This window comes from Zingiber officinale, chromosome 11B, assembly GCF_018446385.1.
Source record: "Zingiber officinale cultivar Zhangliang chromosome 11B, Zo_v1.1, whole genome shotgun sequence".
Lineage (NCBI taxonomy): Eukaryota > Viridiplantae > Streptophyta > Magnoliopsida > Zingiberales > Zingiberaceae > Zingiber > Zingiber officinale.
The window spans coordinates 87,422,429-87,445,326 of NC_056007.1; the positions used below are offsets into that span (position 1 = coordinate 87,422,429).

The 22,898-nt window shown below is 39.2% G+C and overlaps 3 protein-coding genes across 4 annotated transcripts; 2 read left to right on the forward strand and 1 right to left on the reverse strand.

Moving 5' to 3' along the window:
- The first annotated feature begins 6,997 nt into the window (after window positions 1–6,997).
- LOC122033528 (putative pentatricopeptide repeat-containing protein At3g47840) lies at window positions 6,998–9,318 on the forward strand. Its single transcript, XM_042592572.1, has one exon. It carries the CDS (start codon window positions 7,054–7,056, stop codon window positions 9,214–9,216), a length of 2,163 nt encoding a protein of 720 aa, XP_042448506.1. The 5' UTR covers window positions 6,998–7,053; the 3' UTR covers window positions 9,217–9,318.
- A 950-nt stretch (window positions 9,319–10,268) lies between these two features.
- LOC122034613 (probable WRKY transcription factor 31) lies at window positions 10,269–12,353 on the reverse strand. 2 transcript variants are annotated; one of them, XM_042593926.1, is made up of 6 exons: window positions 12,063–12,353; window positions 11,914–11,982; window positions 11,650–11,799; window positions 11,279–11,572; window positions 11,091–11,204; window positions 10,269–11,020 (listed from the first exon to the last, which is right to left on the reverse strand). In XM_042593926.1, the coding sequence occupies exons 1-6, from the start codon at window positions 12,336–12,338 to the stop codon at window positions 10,406–10,408; spliced, it is 1,518 nt and encodes a 505-aa protein (XP_042449860.1). In that variant the 5' UTR covers window positions 12,339–12,353; the 3' UTR covers window positions 10,269–10,405. The 2 variants fall into 2 exon arrangements, with proteins under 2 accessions (XP_042449860.1, XP_042449859.1); XM_042593925.1 differs by having other exon boundaries at window positions 11,650–11,802.
- A 1,343-nt stretch (window positions 12,354–13,696) lies between these two features.
- On the forward strand, window positions 13,697–22,843 carry LOC122033716. The gene is made up of 10 exons (XM_042592868.1): window positions 13,697–14,027; window positions 15,346–15,389; window positions 15,756–15,870; window positions 15,954–16,080; window positions 17,020–17,708; window positions 19,037–19,307; window positions 19,372–19,651; window positions 20,247–20,408; window positions 21,787–22,266; window positions 22,344–22,843. Exons 1-10 carry the CDS (start codon window positions 13,844–13,846, stop codon window positions 22,614–22,616), a joined length of 2,625 nt encoding a protein of 874 aa, XP_042448802.1. The 5' UTR covers window positions 13,697–13,843; the 3' UTR covers window positions 22,617–22,843.
- Window positions 22,844–22,898: the final 55 nt, after the last annotated feature.

Genomic DNA, 22,898 nt, shown 5'->3' on the forward strand with positions numbered 1-22,898 from the left:
ATCAAAACCAAAATTAAATCGTTAGTACAAATTACACCAACAAATAATAGCAATAGTAGTAATAAAAATAATAGAATAATTTTATTACTTTAAAGTAAGGAAGAGTCTACATATCTATGTTTAACCATCATATATGTTGCAATGATATTTAATGCTTTCAACACCTTGTTGAAGTTTTGGCTAGTATCGTAGTGTGATCGATCAAATGTTTTATGAATCAAAGAGTATCGAGTATTGTGACTAACAACGAGTAAAAGCATAACAGCTATTTCTTCAATACAAATATATCTTGTATCTTACAATGATGTTTTTTATCTAAGGATGTTGTACAATTTTAAAAATACACTAGAGTGCATTCTATAAATTTCTTGAAAGTGTGTTCGATCCTCTTTTAATATTCTATGAATATAATTGTATCCTTTGGAAGTTATTGGTTGTCTACTTAAGAGACGATGGACATATTCACTGCACATATAAGATATATGCTCAATCAACACACATAAGATCCTATAAAACTCCACCAACAAACACCTAAGTATTTTGTTTAATTCTTCTTCCATTACCTCGTCCTCCATTTGTTCTTTTACTTCATGCATGTTTATGTTTCACATTTAAATGAAGCACATGACATCAAACAAGAAATTAAAATAAAAAAAAAACTCTAATAATTTATGAAAATCACTCCACTTGTAATCAAAATAAGATATAATTGATAATCAACTAGAAACTTATAAATTTATAAATAATCTGAACTAAGAAATCATTGCTAGTTCAATCACCAGAAAACAATTCAAAATAATATGCTAGAATTTTATCATAATAAAAATCATTACTAGTAATGCCCTAAAAATTCCCTCATTCATTCAATTTATAGTCTATCCTGTTAGGATGCATACTAAAAGTCTAGCTTTTAGTATAAACATTTATCTAGAAAGAAGAATCACATTGGTCAAATGTCTTCATTTATGATAAATGTAGTTGTTCAATTAATTTATATTGTAGATAACATGGTGTGTGGTGTCACACACAGAGGATCATGTTATCAGTACCTTATAAATTATAAACAGTAGCTCACGACCAAAATGGAAAGGAACAAACCATTGGAAGGTCGTAGTGTAATTAGGTATTAGTTTATCTTAACTATATAATTACACTAGTACACTTAGAGTGTATTGAGTAGGACCATTAGAGGTCGTTTCTTTTATACTGACTTTATAAAGGAACAAAGACCTCAGTTATTATGGAAGTGTGTGCTCTTAATCCTAATATAATAACAAGCACATATATTTGATATTTATTTCTTTAATTTATCAATGAGTGAGATTTAGTTCGATAAATCAATAAGCCCGATAAGTTGGGAAATGATATCACTTATAGTGTGTGTTGTTGATTATAGAAGGAAATTGTGTCCTAGTAATCTAGGTTGAGAATGTCCCCAAGATGAGCTCATAAGGATTGTCATGTTAAACCCTGCAGGTGGACTTAGTCCGATATGATGATAAGGTTGAGTGGTACTACTCTTGTACTAAGATATTAATTAAATGAGTTGTCAGTAACTCACTTAATTAGTGGACATTCGACATCTTAAACACAGGGATACTAACACACTCATAATAAGAAGGAGCCCAAAATGTAATTTGGGATTGGTGCTGTAGTTCAATAATATTTCTCTAGTGGAATGAATTATTATTGATAAAATTAAGTTGTGTGTTCGGGGCGAACACGGGATGCTTAATTTTATTGGGAGACCAAAATCAATTCCTCCTCTCGGTCCCTATCGTAGCCTCTTAATTATAGAGTACTATACCCACCTATACTCACCTTCTTACCCATCCCATAGGGGCCGGCCAAGCTAGCTTGGAGACCAAGCTAGGGCCGGCCAAAGTTTGGTTCATGGGTGCTTCAAGGTGGCCGGCCCAAATTAAAATAAAAGGATTTTTATTTTTAAAATTTTTCTTATGTGGATAACATGATTTAAAAGAGAGTTTAAAATTTTAAATCTTTCCTTTTATAAGATTCTACAAAAGATTAAGAGAAGAGCTAAATCTCTTTCCTTATTTGTAGATTAAAAAGGTTGATTTTAATTTTGGTAAAAACTTTCCTTTTAACCATGTTCATGATTTAAAAGTTTAAAAAAAATTAATAATTCTCTTTTATTAGTTTCTAAAAAGATTAAGAAAAGATTTGATATCTTTCCTTATTTGTAGATTGAAAGGATATTTTAATTTTTAGAGATAACTTTCCGGAAATTATCCACATGTTTAAAGAAAGATTTAATTTATAAAATTTTCTTTTAACCAATCATGAAGGGATAAAAATTATTGGAGAAATTTTTTATAAAATTTCCGGAAGCAAATAAAGAAGTTTTAATTTGTGTTTAAAATTTTTATTTGCTTGGAGTTTTGGTTTGGCCGGCCATTATAATAATGAGAAGAAAAATTATTTTTAATTAAATAAAATTTTCCTTTTCATGGCAAAAGAATTAATGGAGTTTTTATTAAAATTTCCTTATTTGCCAAGACCAATGATTATAAAAGAGGAGGTGGAGGAGCCTTCATGGGTGAACAACCTTTATTCTTTTCCTCCCTCTCTTCCTTGGTTTTGGTGGCCGGCCCTATTTCTCTCCTCTCCTCTTGTTGGCCAAAACCTATCTTCTTGGTGGAGCTCTTGTTTGTGGCCAGATCAAGGAAGGAGAAAAAGAAGAGAAAGCAAGCCTCGTCTCTAGCATCCCTTGGAGCATTGGTGGTTGCCGAAATTCTTCATCCTTGAAGAAATTTATTGTGGCCGAAATCTAGAAGAAAGAAAGAAGGTGGAAAGGTGGTTATCATCTCGGAAGATCGTTGCCCACACAACGTCCGAGGTTAGAAGAGGAATACGGTAGAAGATCAAGAGGTCTTTGTCTTCAAAAGAAAGGTATAACTAGTAATGTTTTTCCGCATCATGCTAGTTTTATTTCTTTGTAAAAATACCAAATACAAGAGGCATGCGATTCTAGTATTTCGAATTTATTTTCGATGTTGTGTTCTTTTGTTTTTCTTTTTCCTTGTGATTTGATTGTTTTTTTTTGGTTGACCTAAAGTTATTTAAGGAAATTAAATATTAGCTTTCCTTAAAAGGCTTTGTCTAGTCGGTGGTGGTTGCTTCCATATCCAAGAAGGTCATGTGCCTCGCCACGTCAGTACTGGAAGCCAATTTTAGAAATTAATATTTAATATAATTAATAACCTAGGTGATTTGGATCGAAAGTGTTAAGTTCCGCAGGAGATCCAAGTCTAAACCTAAAAGAACAAATAAATTAAACTTGAGATCAAACGTGTTAAGTTCCGCAGGCGATCCGAGTTTAATTTAAAAGAACGCATGGTAGCTAGGAAAAGGTTAAGACCTTTGTACAAAATTTTTGTACAGTGGAACCATTAAGTTTTCCGAGTAGCAACCAACATATCCATCCTAAACGCTCTTCAATGGTCATTTTCAAGAAATCAATATTCTTTGATTGGGTATTAAGCAAATCAAGTACTTTGTATCGAGTACGATGATCCAAGTTTGAGACCTCCTTGATAGCATCCCAACAGCCTTCACCTGCTTTCCCTATTGATTCTATTTTAGAAGCCGCATTCTCAAGAGTGTGAGACAGTCTATACATAACATCTGCATCAATATTATTGAATATACTTGATTTTCCTTCTAACTTGGTCCTATCTCGTTTTCTGTTGGTTGGAGGAACTTCTAAACTTATGGGTTGAGATAGTAATGATGGAATAGACTCCTCGAAAAATGAAGGCTCGTATTGTGATCAAATACATAATCATCTAAGAGCGTCCATAATAGGAGATATTTCTCCAAATATTCTCAATTTCAAATATCTCTCATTGGAAGGGGATATTATGGAGGAGATTTGAAATCACCAAGCATAGTCTCTCTTTTTGTTTTTTTAACAAAAAAAATTAAAAATATATATATTTAATGGTGAAATTTGAAATATTTGATAGTGGGGTATTTAATAGGCGGGTTCGATAAATATTTGGGTTGTGGGATAATTGTTTGTAAGATTTGAGATATTTAAGGAATGAGATATTTAATTGATAATGTGGATATAGGAACCACAAATATTTGGGAGAAATATTTGATCTTATTATGAATGCTCTAACAAATTAGTACTTCAATTTCTTTCCACCTCTAATATTCTTGCATCAGTGTCATCTCCTAGTCTCATCGAGTATTTTCCTGTAGCAGTTCCATTTCCAACTGTAATTCTCAGATCTTCATAATCCTCAAAAGTATTTGTTCGATAATGTTCATATTTCGGGTGAAATTACAAAAAATGAAAAATAACAAGTGTTAAAACTAGTTATAATTTTAATCATAAATATAATTTTTTTTTTATTTTAAATAGAAAATACTAATCTTAAAATAATCCTTCCAAATTTCTTCAAGAGCCATGAATTTCTTCATCTCAGGATCTCATCCAAAACCAAAGTTACGACGTATAAACTTAAAATAGTTATTGTACCTCTATTTGAACCACTTTAAACAACTTTGATATTATGTAAAAGTCTTTTCGATTGCAAGTTTTTTGTTTAGAGTTGATAGTATTTTTGTTTCTATAGTTTTTTTGCTAGAGACTCCACTTCTATCATGTCATCCTTGTGTGACATTCTCAATCATGAGTTTAACAATTTGTTGCTCTCTTCAGTTGTCTATACAATATATTTAGCTTGTGAATCTCCTATTGATAATATCACTTAAATATATATAAGATAGAAAATAAATACATAAGCATGCCTAAAAATCTAGAAAAATAGTAGGCAACAAACCTATAATTATGTACCATTCAAAATTACATGTCATTACACATATTTTATCAAAAATTTTATGCATGGAAAATGATTAACGTATATCTAAACATATTCCATGCAATTTATGGTGTAAATTGACTTAATTCGCAATCTAGTGTTTGATGTATCAATTGTCTATCAAACTGATCATGAACATTTTATGTTAACATGACATGATCCCCTATTCGATTATTAGTTTTCTAAAGTCTTTCAAGTATGCAACAGGAAGTTTCCCTAAGTTTTTACTACCAAGCAACAATAATATGAAAAAAAAACAAATATTTCAACTCTGCATGAGTAGCATAACTTTTGTTTAGATATTTTCTACTTCATTAGTCACTTTGATGATATTGTTTTGAGTGTAGGTTTAACATCTGTGACAGCATGCCTACCATAGTAAGATTTGTTTAATAATTCAAAATGTGGAGCATATGTTTGTGCGAAAATTGTTGGGTAAATGCAATGTGAAGATCATTGTTCTCATATTAAACAAGGAAATAAATAATTAAACTAGTATGTCATTTTTAGCTTCGAAATGAGGCAGGATCTTCTGGACAACTTTTTGTAGTCCAGGGAATGTGCCACTCCCATTTGCGGTCGGATCATGATCGCGATCCGACCGCAAATGGTTGCGATCCCTTTCTGGGTTCATCATCCCCATCAGATTATAGTTTTTATTCGGAGCGGGTGGTCGGAGGCCGCCCCCAAGGACACCCTCGCTCGGCGTCCAGTAATCTGGCCACTTATCTACCACCAGAGGCCTTCGGGCGGCCTCCGACCACACGTTCCGAATAAAAATTATAACCTGGTGGGGACGATGAACCCTAGAAGGGATCGCAACCATTTACGACCGGATCATGATCATGATCTGACCGTAAATGAGAGTGACACATCCCCTGGACCATAAAAAAGTGGTCCAAGAAATTTATGCTCCTTGGAAACTTGAATTCTTTTGCAACTTTTTTATCACTGGTTTGACAACCGTTATTGTTCTAGCCTTTCTTCTTTTGATTTCAACTTTGGAATAGTTGACCCAGGATAAACTCTTTTTAATTCAATTTATTACAATTCGATTGTGACAAAACAATAATGGTGATCCTAATAAACATGAAGATTTTAGTTTTTTCTCATTTTAACCATTTTTTGTCCAAGACTCCAAGATCTTGTATTCATTAATAATTTTTTCACTTATTAGCCACATGATTTCATCATCTCATCAAGAAACAAAAATCAAACAGTCAATCTCCTCTCCCTTCTTATTATCCTCCTCCTCGTAATCCTTCTTCGATCACCCACTAGTTGCCCACGCCTCCAACTGAACCTCTTTAGGGACCAACACCATTTTCAATCCTCCAGAGTCCCTCCTCATGCTTCAAATTTCATCCAAACTCATGACCAAAATATCCTCTCAAAATAATGCAGAATGACTCCATTCATCAAACCAAAGCCTAAAACACATTAGACTTCAAACACCATCCTAGCACTGAACTCGCTTAGCCGAAGCCGACCGTGGAACCCTAGACGCCGAAAACAACAGTAAAAACGAGGCAAATCGAAGATTCTTTAACATGCGCAAGGCCGAATGTTTCTTCTAAAGTAGTATCTGTAACCCTAAAAGGATCTGTTTAACGACAAATGCATGTCTACAAAGGGATAAAACGGTCGGTGTCGTAGTGAATAAAAATGTCAAGAATGATTCAAAAATTTTCATAAAAAATATACCCTTTGAAAGTTGATGGTGAGAACTCTCGATTGTGTAGTTTATTGGAAAGAAATGAACGTCTAATCTTGTGAAAGAAGAAAATAGAGAGACATGTAGAGTTACAAATCTATAAAAATTTCAAGGGTGAGTAGAACAATATTTTAAAATTGTAGCAAGTGTTTAAAATTTGTACCCAATAAATTTTAAAAGAATTCACAAATATATATTGAAAATTTAGATACCAAAAGATTTTTATAAAATTTTAAAAAGTTAAATTTAAATATCATATGACTTTTTAAAACGGAATAAAAATTTAATTTAGATACTATTAAATTTTTATAGAGGGTATAAAAATCTAAATTGAATACCTGTCTAGGTTTTTAAAATCTATAAAAATTATTAAAGTAATTAAAGTCAAGATTAAATAGCGTACAGGTGTCCTGAAAAAGCTAGTCGGATGATGATTTTTTACTGCAATATTAACATGCGTCCCATTCCTTGCTCACCAACTGAGACATGACCATGAAGGTCTCGCCCATTTCCCCACGGCTCAGACTGTTCCGGTTCGCACATCCGGCCCACTCGTCCTTCACCCAAACCCTCCCTTCCGGCCCCGCCGTGGTCTACGAAACCAACACACAGTTGCGGCAACTCGTCAAGTCCGACCGCCTCCTTGACGCCCGCCTCCTGTTCGATGGAATGCCCCACCGCGATATCGTCTCCTGGACCGTCCTTATCTCCGGCTACGTCTCCTCCTCCGCCTCCCACGAGGCCCTCTGCCTCTTCTCCTCCCTCGTCCGCTCCGCCGATCCCTCCCTCGACCCGGACCCCTTCGTCCTCAGCGTCGCCATCAAAGCTTGCGCTTACGGTCCCGGCCTCCGCCCTCACGGACGCTGTCTCCATGCTTACACACTCAAATCGGGGAGGGTTGCTGGCTCTGTTTTTGTCGCTACCGCCCTCTTGGATATGTACTCCAAGACCGGCGACCCCGCATCTGCCCTCCAGGTGTTCGATGAAATGCCCTACCGAAATGCCGTCTCCTGGACGAGCGCTGTCTCCGCTCTCGTCCGCGCAGGGAGGTGCCGACGAGCCGTCCGGTGTTTCGCCGATATGTGGGCCTCCGGCGTGCCGTGCGACTCCCACACTTATGCTACCGCCCTCAAGGCCTGCGCCGACGCACGCCTGCTCGCACGCGGCCGTGAAATCCACGCACAGACCGCGAAGCTTGGGCTGGAGACTGCACCGTTCGTGGCTAATACGCTCGCTGCGATGTACACCAAGTGCAGCGTCCTTCGGGAAGGTCTCGTCTTGTTGAACCGTGTGCGCTCCCTCGACGTGATTGCGTACACGACCATCATCGCTGCCTACGTGCAGGAGCGCCGCTACGAGGAAGCAGTTCGTGCTTTCTTCCGGATGCAGTCGGACTCCCTAGAGGCGGTAAGCCCCAACAATTACACTTTTGCAGCTGTGATCTCGGCATGCGTTGGGCTCGCCTACCTCGAGCTGGGGGAGCAGTTGCACGCGAGCGTCATTCAGCGGGGCTTCGTCGTCGCCAGTTCGGTGTCCAACGCCCTCGTTACTTTATATGCCCGCGCCGGCCTCCTTGCCTCCGCCTACGCAATGTTCCGGGAAACGAGGACAAAAGATATCGTCTCATGGACAGCTATCATCTCCGGTTTCTCCCTGGAGTGTGAGATCGAGAAGGCTTTTGCTCTGTTTGAAGAAATGCGGCGCGATGGGTGGCCACCTCCCAACGAGTTTACCTTCTCCAGCCTGCTCAGTGTATGCGCCTCCTCGGCAGCGCTAGGCATCGGCCGGCAACTCCATGCCCGCGCAATAGTCGATGGGTCTGACGCTGATGTGATGATCACAAGCGCACTGATCGCCATGTACTCGAAAAGTGGGAGCCTCGAAGACGCGGCACAGGTATTCGAAGGTCGCGGTTCCGAGGAGGTAGTGTCGTGGACCGCTATGATCATCGGTTACGCAGAGCATGGCCGAAGCGCGGAGGCAATCAAGCTGTTTGAGCGGATGCAGCGCACGCCAGGGCTATCTCCCGACGGAGTTGCATACATCGGGGTGCTCACGGCGTGTTGCCACGCCGGCCTGGTGGATCGTGCTCTGCAGTACTTGGAATCGATGAGGGAGCAGGGGGTGGATCCGGGGAGGGAGCATTACGGCTGCATCGTGGATTTGCTGGGGAGGGCAGGGAGAGTGACGGAGGCGGAGAAAGTGCTCGAGGAAATGCCGAAGAGCGAGGTGGACGCGGTGGCTTGGGCATCGCTGATGAGGGCGTGCGCGGCGAAGGGGGACGTGGAGGGTGTGAGGAGGGCAGCGGCAACAGTGAAGGAGCTGGAGCCGCGCGGAGCGGGGGCATACGTAGTGTCTGCTAACATATACGCAGGGCAAGGGAGGTGGGCAGAAGCAGCGGCGGAGAGGAAATGGATGAGGGAGAAGGGGTTGAGGAAGGAAGTGGGATGGTCCTGGGTGGCCGTCGGCAGGGAGGCGCTAGGGGTGTTTGTAGCCGGGGGTGGCTCTCACCAGAAAATGGAGGACGCCATCTACTACATGCTTGAGCTGGCCGACTATGAAGCGAGGATGGCAGGAGATATCACCATGAGAGCAGAGTTTGAATTCGAAGAAGAAGAAGAAGAAGAAGAATGCAGGGTGAGTTGTTGAAAGTGCGGCTTAGTCAAACGGTCTATATTCAATGAGCCTTTTCATATATTTTATATTAGTTAATTTATAAAGGGTTCGTATTGCATAATAAAAACCACCTAATCAAGTTTTAGGATGATCAAATTTATTTATTAAAGTAATTGAGTCAAAATCAAACTAAATTTAAAATGAATTAACTGAATTCGGATTAAAGAATCTCTTTCTATTGCTGATCCTCCCGTTCGGACGGGATCCTCTGGAGGGGAGTCAACGTCAGATGGTGGTCAAAGGTCAAAAGGGTCAGTATGAAGTCCGGCCGATCGAAGAAGGATTAGGTCGACCGGCCGAACGAGTCCTAGCGGAATCAAAGACAACTCGACGGGGAGTCGAGTTTCCGACGCTCATGGTGAACAGGATCTCCGGGCCGAGCGGCCAGCCCGCTCGGCCGAGACGAATGCTGTGAAGGAATAGTCTCAGCCGAGCACCCGGTTGGACCAATACCTGCGCCCGATCGGACCGATGCCTGCTGAGCGGAGGGACACTCGGCTCGGGGAAAAAGGAGACAAGGACAAGGGGATATTGGGGAACATCTTCTGACAACAGGCATATTCGACGACCAGACTATACGCAGAATTCGACGATGGAAGGTTCTACTGTCCCATCAGAGACGTGCTCGAACTGTAGCAGTATGGTGTCAGACAAGCTCCTCTGACAAGCCTATACTGAGGTATGGTAAAAGGACACGTGTTCGTCTCGGTATGTATGCATAAGCCTCTTCGCAGCTCTATATAAGAGCTCTCAGACTTCGCCGGAGGTACGCGATCACATGATCTCACATCTTCGAAGTCACTATCATTTTTCTCTTGTCTGACTTGAGTGTCGGAGGGTCGTCGCCGGGAACCCCTTCCCGGCCCGACTTCTTTACAGGTTCGCCGAAGATCCATATGACCGGTCAGAGATTCACGTCATCGGTTGGAAGAGCGCCACGTACCCAGTATCCATCGATTCAGCGTTCAGACAGGATCAATTGCTATGGAATAATTAGGAGATTTTCTTCCTAATCTTAAGCTGGATTATAAAAAAACAACTAATTAATTAACTCTTTTCTTAAATCCTAATTAATTAATACAAATTAAAAGAAAATGAGTAAAAGAACGATATGGAAAAAAAGGAAAATCTCTAATGCTCCATCCCATCTGATTTATTCGATTCACTCTCTGCCGTCGCCATTGCGATTCATGAAGGAGGAGATCGCAGCAGAGAGCACGGCGGTGAAGTTGGGATCGTTGGCGACAGCCGCCGTCGCCGCGCTCACCGTCTCAGCAAGCGACCTTGGCCCAGACGGGTGCGGCTTCATCGGCAAAAACTCGCTCGTTGCTCCGCCCTCATCGCCGGCGGTGAGGCAACTTGTCGACATCTGCAACCCTGAGAAATGAGACTGCTGGTCGTGGTGGCCGAAGGATGCGAGGCTCGGAGCCACGCCGTTGGAGAATGGGAGCACTCGAAATGGATCGATATTCGTCGACGGCCTCCACTGTGGAAGAGAATTGGGAACGCCGGTTAAATCGAGCGAAATGGTCGGGAACGGAGCAGATGACGAGATCATGGCCACACTCGCTGACGACAAAGGCAGGGTTCTTTTGGCGAGTAAGCTGTTGGAACCGAGCAACGGTTGGTCGGCAGTTGACGTGGAGCCAGACAGAAGCATGGACACGGCCGCCGAAGTAGTCCTGGCCATGGCGGCGGCCGCCGGAGGAAGTGGGTGGTTGTGGGTCCCTTCGTAGGTTGTTATCAACACACTCCGGTCCTCGGCGCACCGTTGAACCTATAGATATAATCGAAGGACAATTGTGGGTAAAAATAGTTCATCCTGAATAATATAATCAGAAATTTACCTGTTTTCGAACAGGGCAACCGTCGGCCATGGTGCAGCGGTAATAAGCTCGAGGACAGGAGTTTCCTTTGGCGATCTTTTGGCCGTATTTTCTCCAATGGCAGCCGTCGTTTATCTAATTAATTCCATGGAAAGCTTTACAAATCCAATCAAGCTACTCAATCTAATATAATGAATTATACGATGTACCATTCGTGCTTCGGATCGAGCTCGAACTGAGACCCGAGCCTTCTTCATGGTCGCTTCGTGGTCCGGCGGCTGCTGCTGCTGAGTCGTCTTGGGCTGTGAAGCGGCCACTTCCATTTCCCCAGCGTCGAGATTAGTGTGAGCGGAGTTGTCCTGATCATCAGTACTGAGCTCTGTGTTGTGAGACTCTTCCTTGGCCGATAAGGCGGGTCGGAGATCGACGAATTGCCTCGCCACAGTCGATCCACCTTCCTCTTCCTCCAGCTGATGACTTCGCCGGGTCACTTCGTCTTCGGCCTGAGTAGGTATATAGTTGTTGATTTTAGTCAGAAATTACTGCAGAAGCACGCAATTTTGCACATGATCCCTCCCACCTGGTGGAGTTTCCCTCCTCCTCGTTCTTGCAACAGCTTCATGAAATGAGCCCGCAAGGATCCATACTTGTCGGCGACGTCGCTCAGCGATTCCCTCAGCCGCCGGTTCTCCTCCTTCGCCTCTGCGAGCTCTTCACGCATCTCTTCTAACTTCTTGATCATTCCGATAATATTTAAACCAATTAATTAACTTCGCATGTCGATTGTCGTAAGAAATTAATCAGCGAAATAATTTTAAAAAAAAAAAACTAGATCGATCCCAACCTCGATCTCAACACTCTTGTTTCCAACCGGGGCCATCGGCGCTTGATCCCGCGTCGGAGTAAAACCAATCTATTTTAGCACATGAAATTAAACGATCGATTATATATAAAGCCATAATTAAATAAAACCACAGTACTAATGCAACTAACGTTCATGGCGAGATCAACTTCTTTGTTCAGATTGAGATCCGGCACACGAGCACGATCCATCCTGGAGGACGTCGGCGGTTGGCTGCTCTCCTTCATTGCAAAGAAATCCATCTCATGCACCGTCCCACGCATCCCAGCGGCCTTTGAACCGTCGTCACCAGAGCCGCCGCCAGTAGCCCGTTCGGTGGCCTGAATATCATCTTCGTGGATTGAATCTCTACTAATCTCCATGAGAAGCTGCAAGGAGGAGGAGGAGGAGGAGGAGGAGCCGTGCATTAATTGTGAAAGGAGGGAGGATTTAAGAGGATGACTTGGGCGACGGAGTGGAGTCGTAGGGTGACGGGCACGTGTAAGTTTGACAGTCGTTGCGGATGAGCGAGAAGGGTGGTGAGTCCACCGTTAGATCTCCTCCGTGGGCGTGGGCTTCTTTTGTAAGATAAGAAGAGATGGAGGAGGAGGCAAGCGATCGGCTTTGACTGCTTCTGGAGCGGTAAGTCCACCGCCTCCGAACGGCCCGGCGGGTCCCTCGATGGGCGACCCCGTCAACCTTTTCCTTTTCAACTCTCGATTAACCTCTTTTTCCTTTTAAACTACCACAATTTTAGTACAGGCAATCCGTCTGTCCGTCGAGATATTTTGTAGAAGATTTCCATCGAATTTGTATTATACGAGAATCGACGATATGGAAAACAACACCGTATGTCTACGCCAAGTATTTCCTCGGGAAGGAAAACGACGCTCCACCGAATGATCTTTCTGGTTATGAAATATCAACCGTTGATGATTCTTCGGCCGCCTTCCTATCAATTCCTCTTCTCCGTCGTCTCTCTTTGCTTCCCTTTTCAGGTGACGTGGGGCGACGCCGTAGTTTTCCGATGTATTCTTTCAGTCGTTTTTTTTTCTTCTACCGATGCGTAATCAGTTTCATGTGCACATAAAAGTTGCAGTATGCTTTTCCAAGGTGTTTTTTGTAGTGCTCAGTGGAAGTTATTCAAAAAAAAATTCTCAATAGTTCACAAGCCTTGCCAAGTCTCAATAGATTATCGCGTGTTAAAATTGAACCATAACAATATGTCAATATATAATCTAAGTCATCAAAAAAAAATCATTAAACCATTAATATTATTGATAAGGATAATATTAAATAGTCAGAATTTGATCAATCAAAATACATACATACATATATATATAAAAATATTTTAGTAATATCATATTTATATATTAATTACATGAATATGTGCGTGCATTATAATTGAAAGATAAAAATTTCTAGTTGACAAAATTCTAATCAACAAAATTTGTAATGTTAAATTGGTCAGTCAGAATATATGCATACATGTACAAGATATTTTATTAATCAGTAAATTTTATTGGTCAGAATCATCAATTAAAAATCTTTATCTTCCAATTATAATGTATAAAATGTATATACATATAATTAATATATAAATATGATATTATTAAAATATCTTTATATATATATATATATATATATATTTTTTTTTTTTTTTGGTTCATCAGATTTTAACCATTTAATATTACCCTAAAGACAATTAGTAAAGTAATTAGTAAGTATCTAGTGCATCGGAATCCTCTCCTCTCTATTCTGAGGAGCAACAAGATAACGTGGCGTTAATTATTGTAAAGTAGGTTATAGGAGAGGGTTTTGGCAGCCGGAGCTATAAGACCCGCAGTCCGGTGCTTTGTATTTTTTCTTTCCGGCTTTGGGGAAACAGGGGCCAAACAAAGGGCGGAGAGGAAGGGAAGGAGAGAGTGAGAGGATGAGCGCAGGCGGAGCCGGGGGCAAGGGGAGCGGGCCGGCGGCGGCTCCGATCCAGTCGGGGTCGAGGAAGCTGGTGCAAAGTCTGAAGGAGATCGTGGACTGCCCCGAGGCCGAGATCTACGCCATGCTGCGTGAGTGCAATATGGACCCCAACGAAGCCGTCCACCGACTCCTCTCCCAAGGCGCGACCTGCTTCTCCTAATTTGTTCTCGGGTTCGCTTTATTTATTCGATTATTCACGGAATCCCGCTATTTCTGTGGTTTCCTTCGAGTTCTACTTGGTAGGGGTTGGGATGGAAAGGGTCGCTCGATGGTGGTACTCGGTGCCTGTTGTTCTTTCCGCTTGATCTAAGAAAAAAGATCCAGTCTTGCCTGCCAGTTTTGCTTCCTCATGCGCGATTTTCTTGAAAATGCTTATTTTTTGGTGGTAATTTAACCTTTTTTTTGTTTATTTGTTGGACTAGTAATGGTTAGTCAAGGGCGGAGATATAAAAGAGGAAAGCCTTCACTTGAACGTGTTGAAATTTTTGTTCTCGTCTGCGCTACTGTTCTATCTAGATACATTTGAAATCTGCACCCATTTGACTTCTTTGGTTCAGTTTCTTATGCCAAGTGTTGCTTAACTCCCTTGCTTGGATCATTTTTATGGATCAGAAAATAGTCCATCCCCTCGGGAAATTTTTTAGTCCTGCCAAAATTTGGCTCTGGCCATTCATAAGACTTCTCCAGGTAAATTGTCAATATTAATAACCAGCCACATTCCTAGTTCACTTTTTTTTCATCCTTCTTTTGACTGTGGTTCTTCAGAATGCACATTGCACTTTTCTCATAATGAAGTGCGGTTCTTCCTACTAACCGTGCTATCTCATTATTTGTCAAACTGTGATTTGTTCCCTGCTGCTTATCAAATGGGATTATTGATTGAATAGTTTGAGATGTGTATCTGGAAGCAATTATGATACTGGCTTAAGATTGTTTGAGATGATTTGTCAACAAAGTGTGTTTTTCTTCAACAGCCTGTGGACAGAATTCTTGGATTTTGTCTTTTGTTTTTTGTTTTAATCTTGAGAAATTTAACTATGCAGGATCATCTTATAATGCTTTTTGGCTCCCTCATTTTACATCCATGTGGTAGTAATCTTTGTTTATTTAATCAGTCCTAACTGCTACAAAAATTAATAGGTTGTAGATAACAATTAGTATTGCAGTACTGGGTTTTGTTTAAATTTGGCGAATTTTGTCAGAAGGATCATTGAGGCTCTCATATTAAAAGATGAATGGTTCTCTCATTTGTTCTATCTAAGATCTCATGTCTGTTATCTTTGTTAGCAGTTGAAACAAGTTGTACTTGACAAAATGCAACCATTTTAAGTTATTCATATATTGGTTTGACTTATTGTTTTGGTTGTTCCTTGCCATTCATTGCCATCTGATAAAATGTTTTTTCCATATGCACACAACTGCAATCACTTTTGTTAAATATCCTTCATTTTGCTGCAGATACTTTTCATGAGGTCAAGAGCAAGCGTGACAAGAAAAAGGAGGTGTGCTTGCATGTCGTCTGCTAATTAATTATTAACAGATTCTTCTGTAAAAAAACACTTGCGATCAACAATGACAGTTTCTAACTAAATTTATTTCCATCATTATCTCTATTCCTTGAGTTATTACTTTTCCTCATTTCACTATCTAGTGTTACCATTGGCTATTGATGAAACATATACACTCTGTTTGGCTCATTCTTTGCAAACCATTGACAAATATTTTAGAAGTATGAATTCATGGATTGTTGGTTTACTAATTAAACTCATGTATATTTTCTTATCTCTAACTCTATATCCTTTATCGAGCTCCAAACTTGAATTTCAGTGATTCATTGCATCTTATTTTTGTTAACCTGTACTCTCTAGATAAGAGAGCCACCAGAATCTAGGTCCCGAACTGTGAACATCAATTCAGGTCGTGAATCTAGGGGTGGTAGTGACCGTGGAGGTCGTAGTTCTTATTCCCAGTCCACTTTAACAGGTTTGATTTGACATTACTATTTAGTTGTTTGACATTGATTAGTTTTGTGTATTTATCTTTGTTTACTTTTTTTGCACTTGTAGATTATGGTGCTGGTAAAGATAAACCCATCAACAAGAAAGAAAATGGTAGTAGTATTGCTCCTGTTTTGTCAGTTGTGGAATTTGCAACAGTACCAAACAACCCTACAAAAAAACCAACAATTCAAAGGTAAGTTTTTCCTCAACATTCTCTAGTAACATTGAATTTCTACTTCCCTATTAAACTAGATCAGGATTTATATTTTTTTTCTTTGTAAGATTATTCTACTATCCCTGCTTTGATGTTATTGGATTTAATGAATCCTTTAATTTGTACATATATGTTTATTTGAATTTATGAATTACTCTTGTTAGTTTGGCTGTTGCTAAAGGTTTTTTGCTCATTTGTTCTTCTTGCATCTTATTTGGTTCAATTTAAAGCATGCAACTTCGATATTTTTCTTGTTCATCAAACTGTATTAGTCCCTATGTCAGGGTTGACTACATGAATATTGTCCCTCCATTGAACTGCATCCATGGCTCTATTGTTGTATATCCAAATCTCTTAAATCACTTTGTAACAGTCACTAAAATTTTCTTTGGTCTTCTTCTACTCCTTTCACCTGTAACTCTTATGTTCTTGTGTAATTAAAAATCTTTTTTTTTAAAGATGTTCATACCATCTTAACTATGTTTTCTCATTTTATAATCTACATAAATCATTGTAGTTAAGTGGCTTGTTAAATGACTGGTTGGAATGAAGAAATTCCTTGTTGCATGTATTATACAGCTATTGCACTTGTTTATTATGATCCATGTGAGGAGTAGCTAACCAGTTTTATCTAAGAGATGCCTAACTATTTAGGTTGCCAATTAATTGATAGCCATGCTTGTCACTTGTGCTGAAATATGCCCCAGTATGATTTTTCAAATAACTTTTTGAAGGTAGCTTCGGATCAACTACTACTAGTGTGCAGTCTGTTAGCATTGTGATTTTACTGCAGAAGTATATGTTCTAGATTATCATGATATCATGTCCTGTGATGTTCTGCTTAGATTGTTGGATCAATAATGTTTAGGTTATTTGGAATCTCTGTGATCTCTTATTTGTGGCTTTGTTCCCTTGCAGCACTTCTGCTTCCATGGGAATCCCACTGCACGCAACCAACTTTGCTGATGTAATTTCAACATCCGTTCAATCTTCAACTGGCCTCCAAAACAATTGGTTGGGGAAGTTGGCACATGTTTCCATGGCTGATATTGTCAAGATGGGCAGACCTCAAGGGAAACATCCAAGCATGCCTGCCATTGCAAGTGGAAAACCTTACATATCTGAAAATGCAGCAACATCAAATGGACCACATCACAATTCAAAACAAATCCCAGCTTCAATTTTGCCATCTGAAGCTAAGGAGAAATTAGACTCTTTTCAGGAATCTACATATATTTCTGATATTAATCATGGCCTTGGAACTGCTGAAAATCAGCATATTTCTACTGATGGATGGTACATATGTGATGAGCAACCCACAGAAAGTGTTCCAAATTTTACAGATATATCTGGTGCCTCAGCAGTTTATGCTAACCCATCAGCCTTAGCAGCACCTAGTATGGTAATTGCTGGTTCTGACTTGCATATAGATCCTTGTTTGGAAGATTTCCAAGACCTGGATGAACGACCTAACGATAAACCTCAGCCAGTCGAATATATTCCTGTACCAGAGAGGAAGATAGATGTAGACACTTCAATAGATGGTTCACATTCAAAGAGTATAGATGCTTACCAATCTGAAGATGTTGAATTTGATCATCATGAAGGTAATAGTTGATGCTTCGCATTGTTCCTTGTCCCCACATATCTTGGTTTTTTAAATTGGGTTATTGAAATTGCCATAAAATTGCTTTAAAATTATGGGTATTTTAGAAACTATCGTTTTGGCTGTAAAATTATTTCAAAGGAGGTAAATGAATTTCAGAGAACGGAAATAGGCAAGAAGAATCTACTTGTGTCCTTGAGAATTGAAAGTAATTTAAGAAATAATAAACTAACTTATAGAAAGATTTAGGAACCGGAAGTCAAACAGCAAGTGTTTATGCATTGCCTTATGAGTTACGGAGTAAGACAAAATAAAAGGTTAGTGTAGCTAAATGCGTGAGACTGATGCAATGGACTATGAGGAAAGAAAAACAAGATATTATTGTTTGCTTCAATTATTATGCTTAATTGATGTAACAACAAAATTAAACCTTCAAACCACTTGGGAAAAGATATTATTATTTCATTTTCGATGATATTTTATTTCCCTTATGATCTCTTTACTTTGAAAGTTGGTCTAAGGAAAAGATAGATTGCACGAGAGTTGAAACAACTTTCTCCTTTTACTCAATGTAAAAATAGTCTGCAAAGGGGATTTATAATTCGTCCATGAATCATTTTTTTTATCATTTTCTTGTCTGTCCAAAATCAAGGAGAAGCAAGTTTCCATCTTCCCTTGTCAAACTCTCATAGATCAACATGGGCAAACTCGTTGCCTAGCACGAGCTCCTGAATTGGCTGTGAATTTGCAATCGCGACCTCGCTGCCTGGCTACACGTCGTTGGCTGCGGTTGCCGTGAGTTTCGGCCTAGTCGCAAATAATAGTCACAACAACTATGAGCTTTATGGTTAGGCCACTACGAGCTCGTGGCCAGGCCATGAGTTCGCAGCTGCCACTGATGAGTTTTTTTTTTCTTTTCATTTTTTCTTTATTTCGTTCACTTGCTTCTTTTCCTCCCTTGTTTTCCTCTTTTCTTTTCACGGATGATCCTTTTCCACCTTGAATATATTCCTCCTTTATTCGCTTTTCATGGTAAACATAACCTTACAGAAAAAGTTAATAGTTTCAGACAGTATCAACAAGTTAACAAAATTAGTGAATCTTATAATTAGATAAGTTTAGTCAAATAGATTTAGTTGTTTAAGGAGTGGAATGCCAATGATGTCTTCAGCTGATGAACATTGCCTTTTTCATAATTCTGGATATTAGATAATATTATGCTTTGTAATGCAGAAAGACTTTATTAATTTTGCTTCTAGTAGGTAGAGCAAACTTGATGTTGTTTACTCTTTAGAATAATTCTTGACGAGAAACCTTTTTCCATTCCAGCTGAGAATGGTGTGGGAATTTCTTCAACTGCTACAACCTTGATGCAATTAAGCATACATGAGGAGACCAGCACAAAAGCTACTGAGGTTGGCCCTGCAGTAATTATCCCTGACCATCTGAGGGTTACTAATGCAGATTGTGCCCATCTGAGCTTTGGTAGTTTTGGTTCTGGTGCATTTTCTGGATCTTTTCCATCGAAGTTACTAGCAAGAAACTTGGAAGCTGCCCCAGCTTTAGATGATGTTTCTATAATCAATGAGTCAGATACAAGGTACTATTAGCGCTTTTTTGTTTTTTTCCCCTTGCAAATTTTCATCTTTAACATCTTTTGGCAGAAATCACGAGTACTATAACAATGAGCCACATAAGTCTTCTCTCACTGAGAATGTGGCTTCTATATCTGGCACTACTTCAGAGAATCTTGATGTAACTTCAATTTCAGAATCTGAAGTAGTGAGGAATCATCCACTGGATGCTACAGAAGGACCTCAGAGTGAATTTCCATCTGTTTCCAGTTATGGGTTGCCAACCTCTTCACAGCCAAATGTTACAACTTACACCTATCAACAAGAAAATTCTCAAATGCAAAATATTTTACCTTTGTCAAGTTTAATGGTGAGCATGTATCTGATGCCTTACTTTTCAGCTGTCTAACTCACTATTTTGATGATTGATTCTTTTGACTAACTGAAAATGGTGCTTGTTATGATAGATGTTTGCTTGATCTAGATTTTGTTGTTTCTGCTAACAGTAAATCCTACCCTAAAAGATATAATTTAGATAAGTGATTTGCAAAGTAGGCTAGTACAACAACAAACTTTATTATTTTGCTTTCTTGAGTTGAGTTGATTAGAGTTTGATGTTTTATCTACTGGAATTGAGGGTGCAAGGGATAGAGGAAGACCAAAGAAAATTCTATTTAATACAATAAAAGCTGATCCTATATTATTTTTGAATTAGCCTGCAGAGTGTAATGGAAGGATAAGATCCATATATAACTGACACAGAATAATTTGGACTAACAGATGGTTGTTGTGATTTGCAATAAAATCTGTTTCGAGTAAATATATGCCCACTGCCTTTAACTTCTTAGGATCACATGATGTTCATGATAAATTCATTATTTAAAATTTTTGCATTACAATTCATTGTCTGAATGCAATTCGCTTGCAAGTATTATTTGTAGTTTTACAAATTATTTATTTTACAGCAATCAAATATTCTACAAAACAATATATTAGCAGCAGCAAGTAATCCACATCTTCGGGATTTTGATCTTCCCTTGTCTCCCTTACGTATTAATCAGTCAATGCCTACAAGATATGGTACCATGGGGTTGTCTATTGGTGGACCAACCACTTCCATGCCTGAGGTAGTTATACATTATGTTTTTAATTATCTGATTTGCAGTTTAAGTTGGAATACTTTAGTTCTGTTATCTAGCTTTATTATCAGTTGATGTTAAAGTATGTGTATTAGAAGGTGTGTAAGAAATGATTTTTTTTTCCTATAATCATAGGTTTACATGGAGTATCAGCATACATAACATAGCAAATTATTTTCTTATTGTTAAGTTTTACATAGGATTAACGCCTTTTCCATAGGATTAATACTGATTCCTTATTATTATACATTAGCATCTGTACTAAATGAACTACTGATGAACATGTCATTAAGAAAGATAATTAGCCCTATTATTGGGGTTGGATATATGTATCTTCATCCTTGCATGGAATTTGACCCTCAATTTTTTTTTAACAAGACTGCAAGCACTAGTAATATTCAAACAAGTTGAATTACATTCTGTTTACTACATTAACTAGAGTTTTTGTGGTCTTCCTTTATGTTTTACATCTTAAATTATATATCTATTTTTGTTTTATCTTTCTCAATAACCACACACAACCATCTTACCATTATATGTGGTCCATGAAATGGATTGGAACATTAAGAAAAGAAGCAAGAAAATAATTACGATAATGAATATGAAATTTTCCTAATTTAAGAATTTTGATTATCATGTATCTATTATTCGGCAGGAAGACAATGCTAGTAAAAATAAGATAGTGGTTACTTGAAATGGAGAAACATTTTTGTAGTTTTGTTTGATCATCATATGCTCTTTATGGTTTAAATGGTATAGACATGTTCAAAATGGTTCAAATGGTACAGACAATTATAAAGTGACAAATAAATTTTATACTAGACAAGTTGAATCTATTAGAGTGGAAAAGATGCAAGGGGTAATAGGGCACGCTAAAGAAAATAAGTTAATGGAATTAGAAGTGATTTGTGAGATTTGAATATTAGGATAGCCTTGTATAGCGTCCAAATGAAGGGATAAGAGCTATGTAGCTGAACTCAACTGGTTCTAACATCTTTATATTATAAAGATATTTGAGGATGTTTATTAAGTTATTATCTCATTGTAAACCATGGATGATCAGGCTTTGATTTTCATGACTAAAGTCAAATGTCTAACAATTTTTCATTTCATCAAAAGTAAGTATTCACTTGGTGTGATGCTGTATTCGCTATTTAGCCATGGAAACCCTTGCTTATTTCTTGTGGGGCACTGACAATTGTGAAAAGATAATATTACAAATACTTGTTCTGCATTGTTTTACCCTCTAATGTGACCCCTTCATCTTCTGGTATAGAGATGTCTGTTTATCAGTGGATCAGCAGCTAATATGTGAAACATTCTATAATCTAATTCTTGATGCCCTAACATATCCTTCTCTGTGCAGGCACTGAAACCTGGGATGTTTCCTGACCCTCAATCAGCTCCACCATCCTTGCCTACCGCCACCACGCTAACCAATTCTGCACTTCCTCAAGCTCTTCCTGTTCACCATTACTCTCAACCACCTCTTCCACTAGGTCATTTTGCGAATATGATAAGCTATCCCATTCTACCTCAGAGCTATGCGTTCTTGCCTCCTTTGCAACAAACACTCTCTGCAAACAGCCTTTTCAATCAGTCTACTGCTGTACCCAGTGTTGGCATGAAGTACTCTCGACCACAATACAAAGGCAGCTTATCTGTGACCAGCTTACCTCAGGCTTCTGCCTTACCCACTGCTTATGGGGGATTTGGAAGCTCCTCCAGCATTCCCGGAGGCTTCAACCTCAACCATACGACCATGTCTTCTAGTACGACAATCAGATTCGATGAACCTCTTAACCAGCAATACAAAGAAGCAAGTCACTACCTGGCGCTTCAGCAGGTTACAGTAATTTCATATGTAATAGAAATCTCCAAGTTTTCAACAATTATTCTGAATTCATGATTGGTGTTTACCAGAATGAGAACCCTACCATGTGGATTCACGGTGCTGGTTCAAGAACAATGCCACCTCTTCCATCAAGCATCTTCTACAATTATCCAGGTCAGGATCAGCACAGTGGTGGCTTCCGTCAGACTCAGCAACCTTCGCACCTTGGCAACTTGGGGTATTCAAACATGTACCTTTCCCAAGGAGGTCCATCAAGAGAGCATCAGCAAAATTCTGGCGAAGTTAACTCGAATGGTTCCCGGGCTATGCCGGCTAGCCAAACCTGGCAACATGGCTACTAAGCTGCTTAAGTGGCCCAAGTTTTTTTTGGGTCTAATAGATCGCTATAAGTTGATCACATGCCCACGCTAGTCAAAGCATTCAACTGCTACTTGGGATGCTAATATTATTGAGCGAGTTTAGGCCCGTGTATTTTAGAATCCGAGTGTGTTCTTAACGTGCAATGATATGGACAATTTAAAGTCATCGTTCTTTCAGATAAAAGCATTTGCTGTGGAGATTTGTGTAACTTTTGTGGGCTTATCTAAACAAGGGGGCTCTCTGGTTCTTTTACGTCAACTATA

What these genes read in the sequence shown, in the direction of transcription:
- LOC122033528 (XM_042592572.1), top strand. Translation starts at nt 7,054, where the DNA reads ATGACCATGAAGGTCTCGCCCATTTCCCCACGGCTCAGACTGTTCCGG.
- LOC122034613 (XM_042593925.1), bottom strand. Translation starts at nt 12,338, where the DNA reads ATGCACGGCTCCTCCTCCTCCTCCTCCTCCTCCTTGCAGCTTCTCATG. An exon ending in GAGGAGGGAAACTCCACCAG is followed by an intron (nt 11,573 to 11,649) that starts GTGGGAGGGATC and finishes ATACCTACTCAG; the next exon opens with GCCGAAGACGAAGTGACCCG. An exon ending in CTCGATCCGAAGCACGAATG is followed by an intron (nt 11,205 to 11,278) that starts GTACATCGTATA and finishes GGAATTAATTAG; the next exon opens with ATAAACGACGGCTGCCATTG.
- LOC122033716 (XM_042592868.1), top strand. Translation starts at nt 13,844, where the DNA reads ATGAGCGCAGGCGGAGCCGGGGGCAAGGGGAGCGGGCCGGCGGCGGCT. An exon ending in AGCGTGACAAGAAAAAGGAG is followed by an intron (nt 15,390 to 15,755) that starts GTGTGCTTGCAT and finishes TGTACTCTCTAG; the next exon opens with ATAAGAGAGCCACCAGAATC. An exon ending in ATCAATGAGTCAGATACAAG is followed by an intron (nt 19,308 to 19,371) that starts GTACTATTAGCG and finishes ATCTTTTGGCAG; the next exon opens with AAATCACGAGTACTATAACA.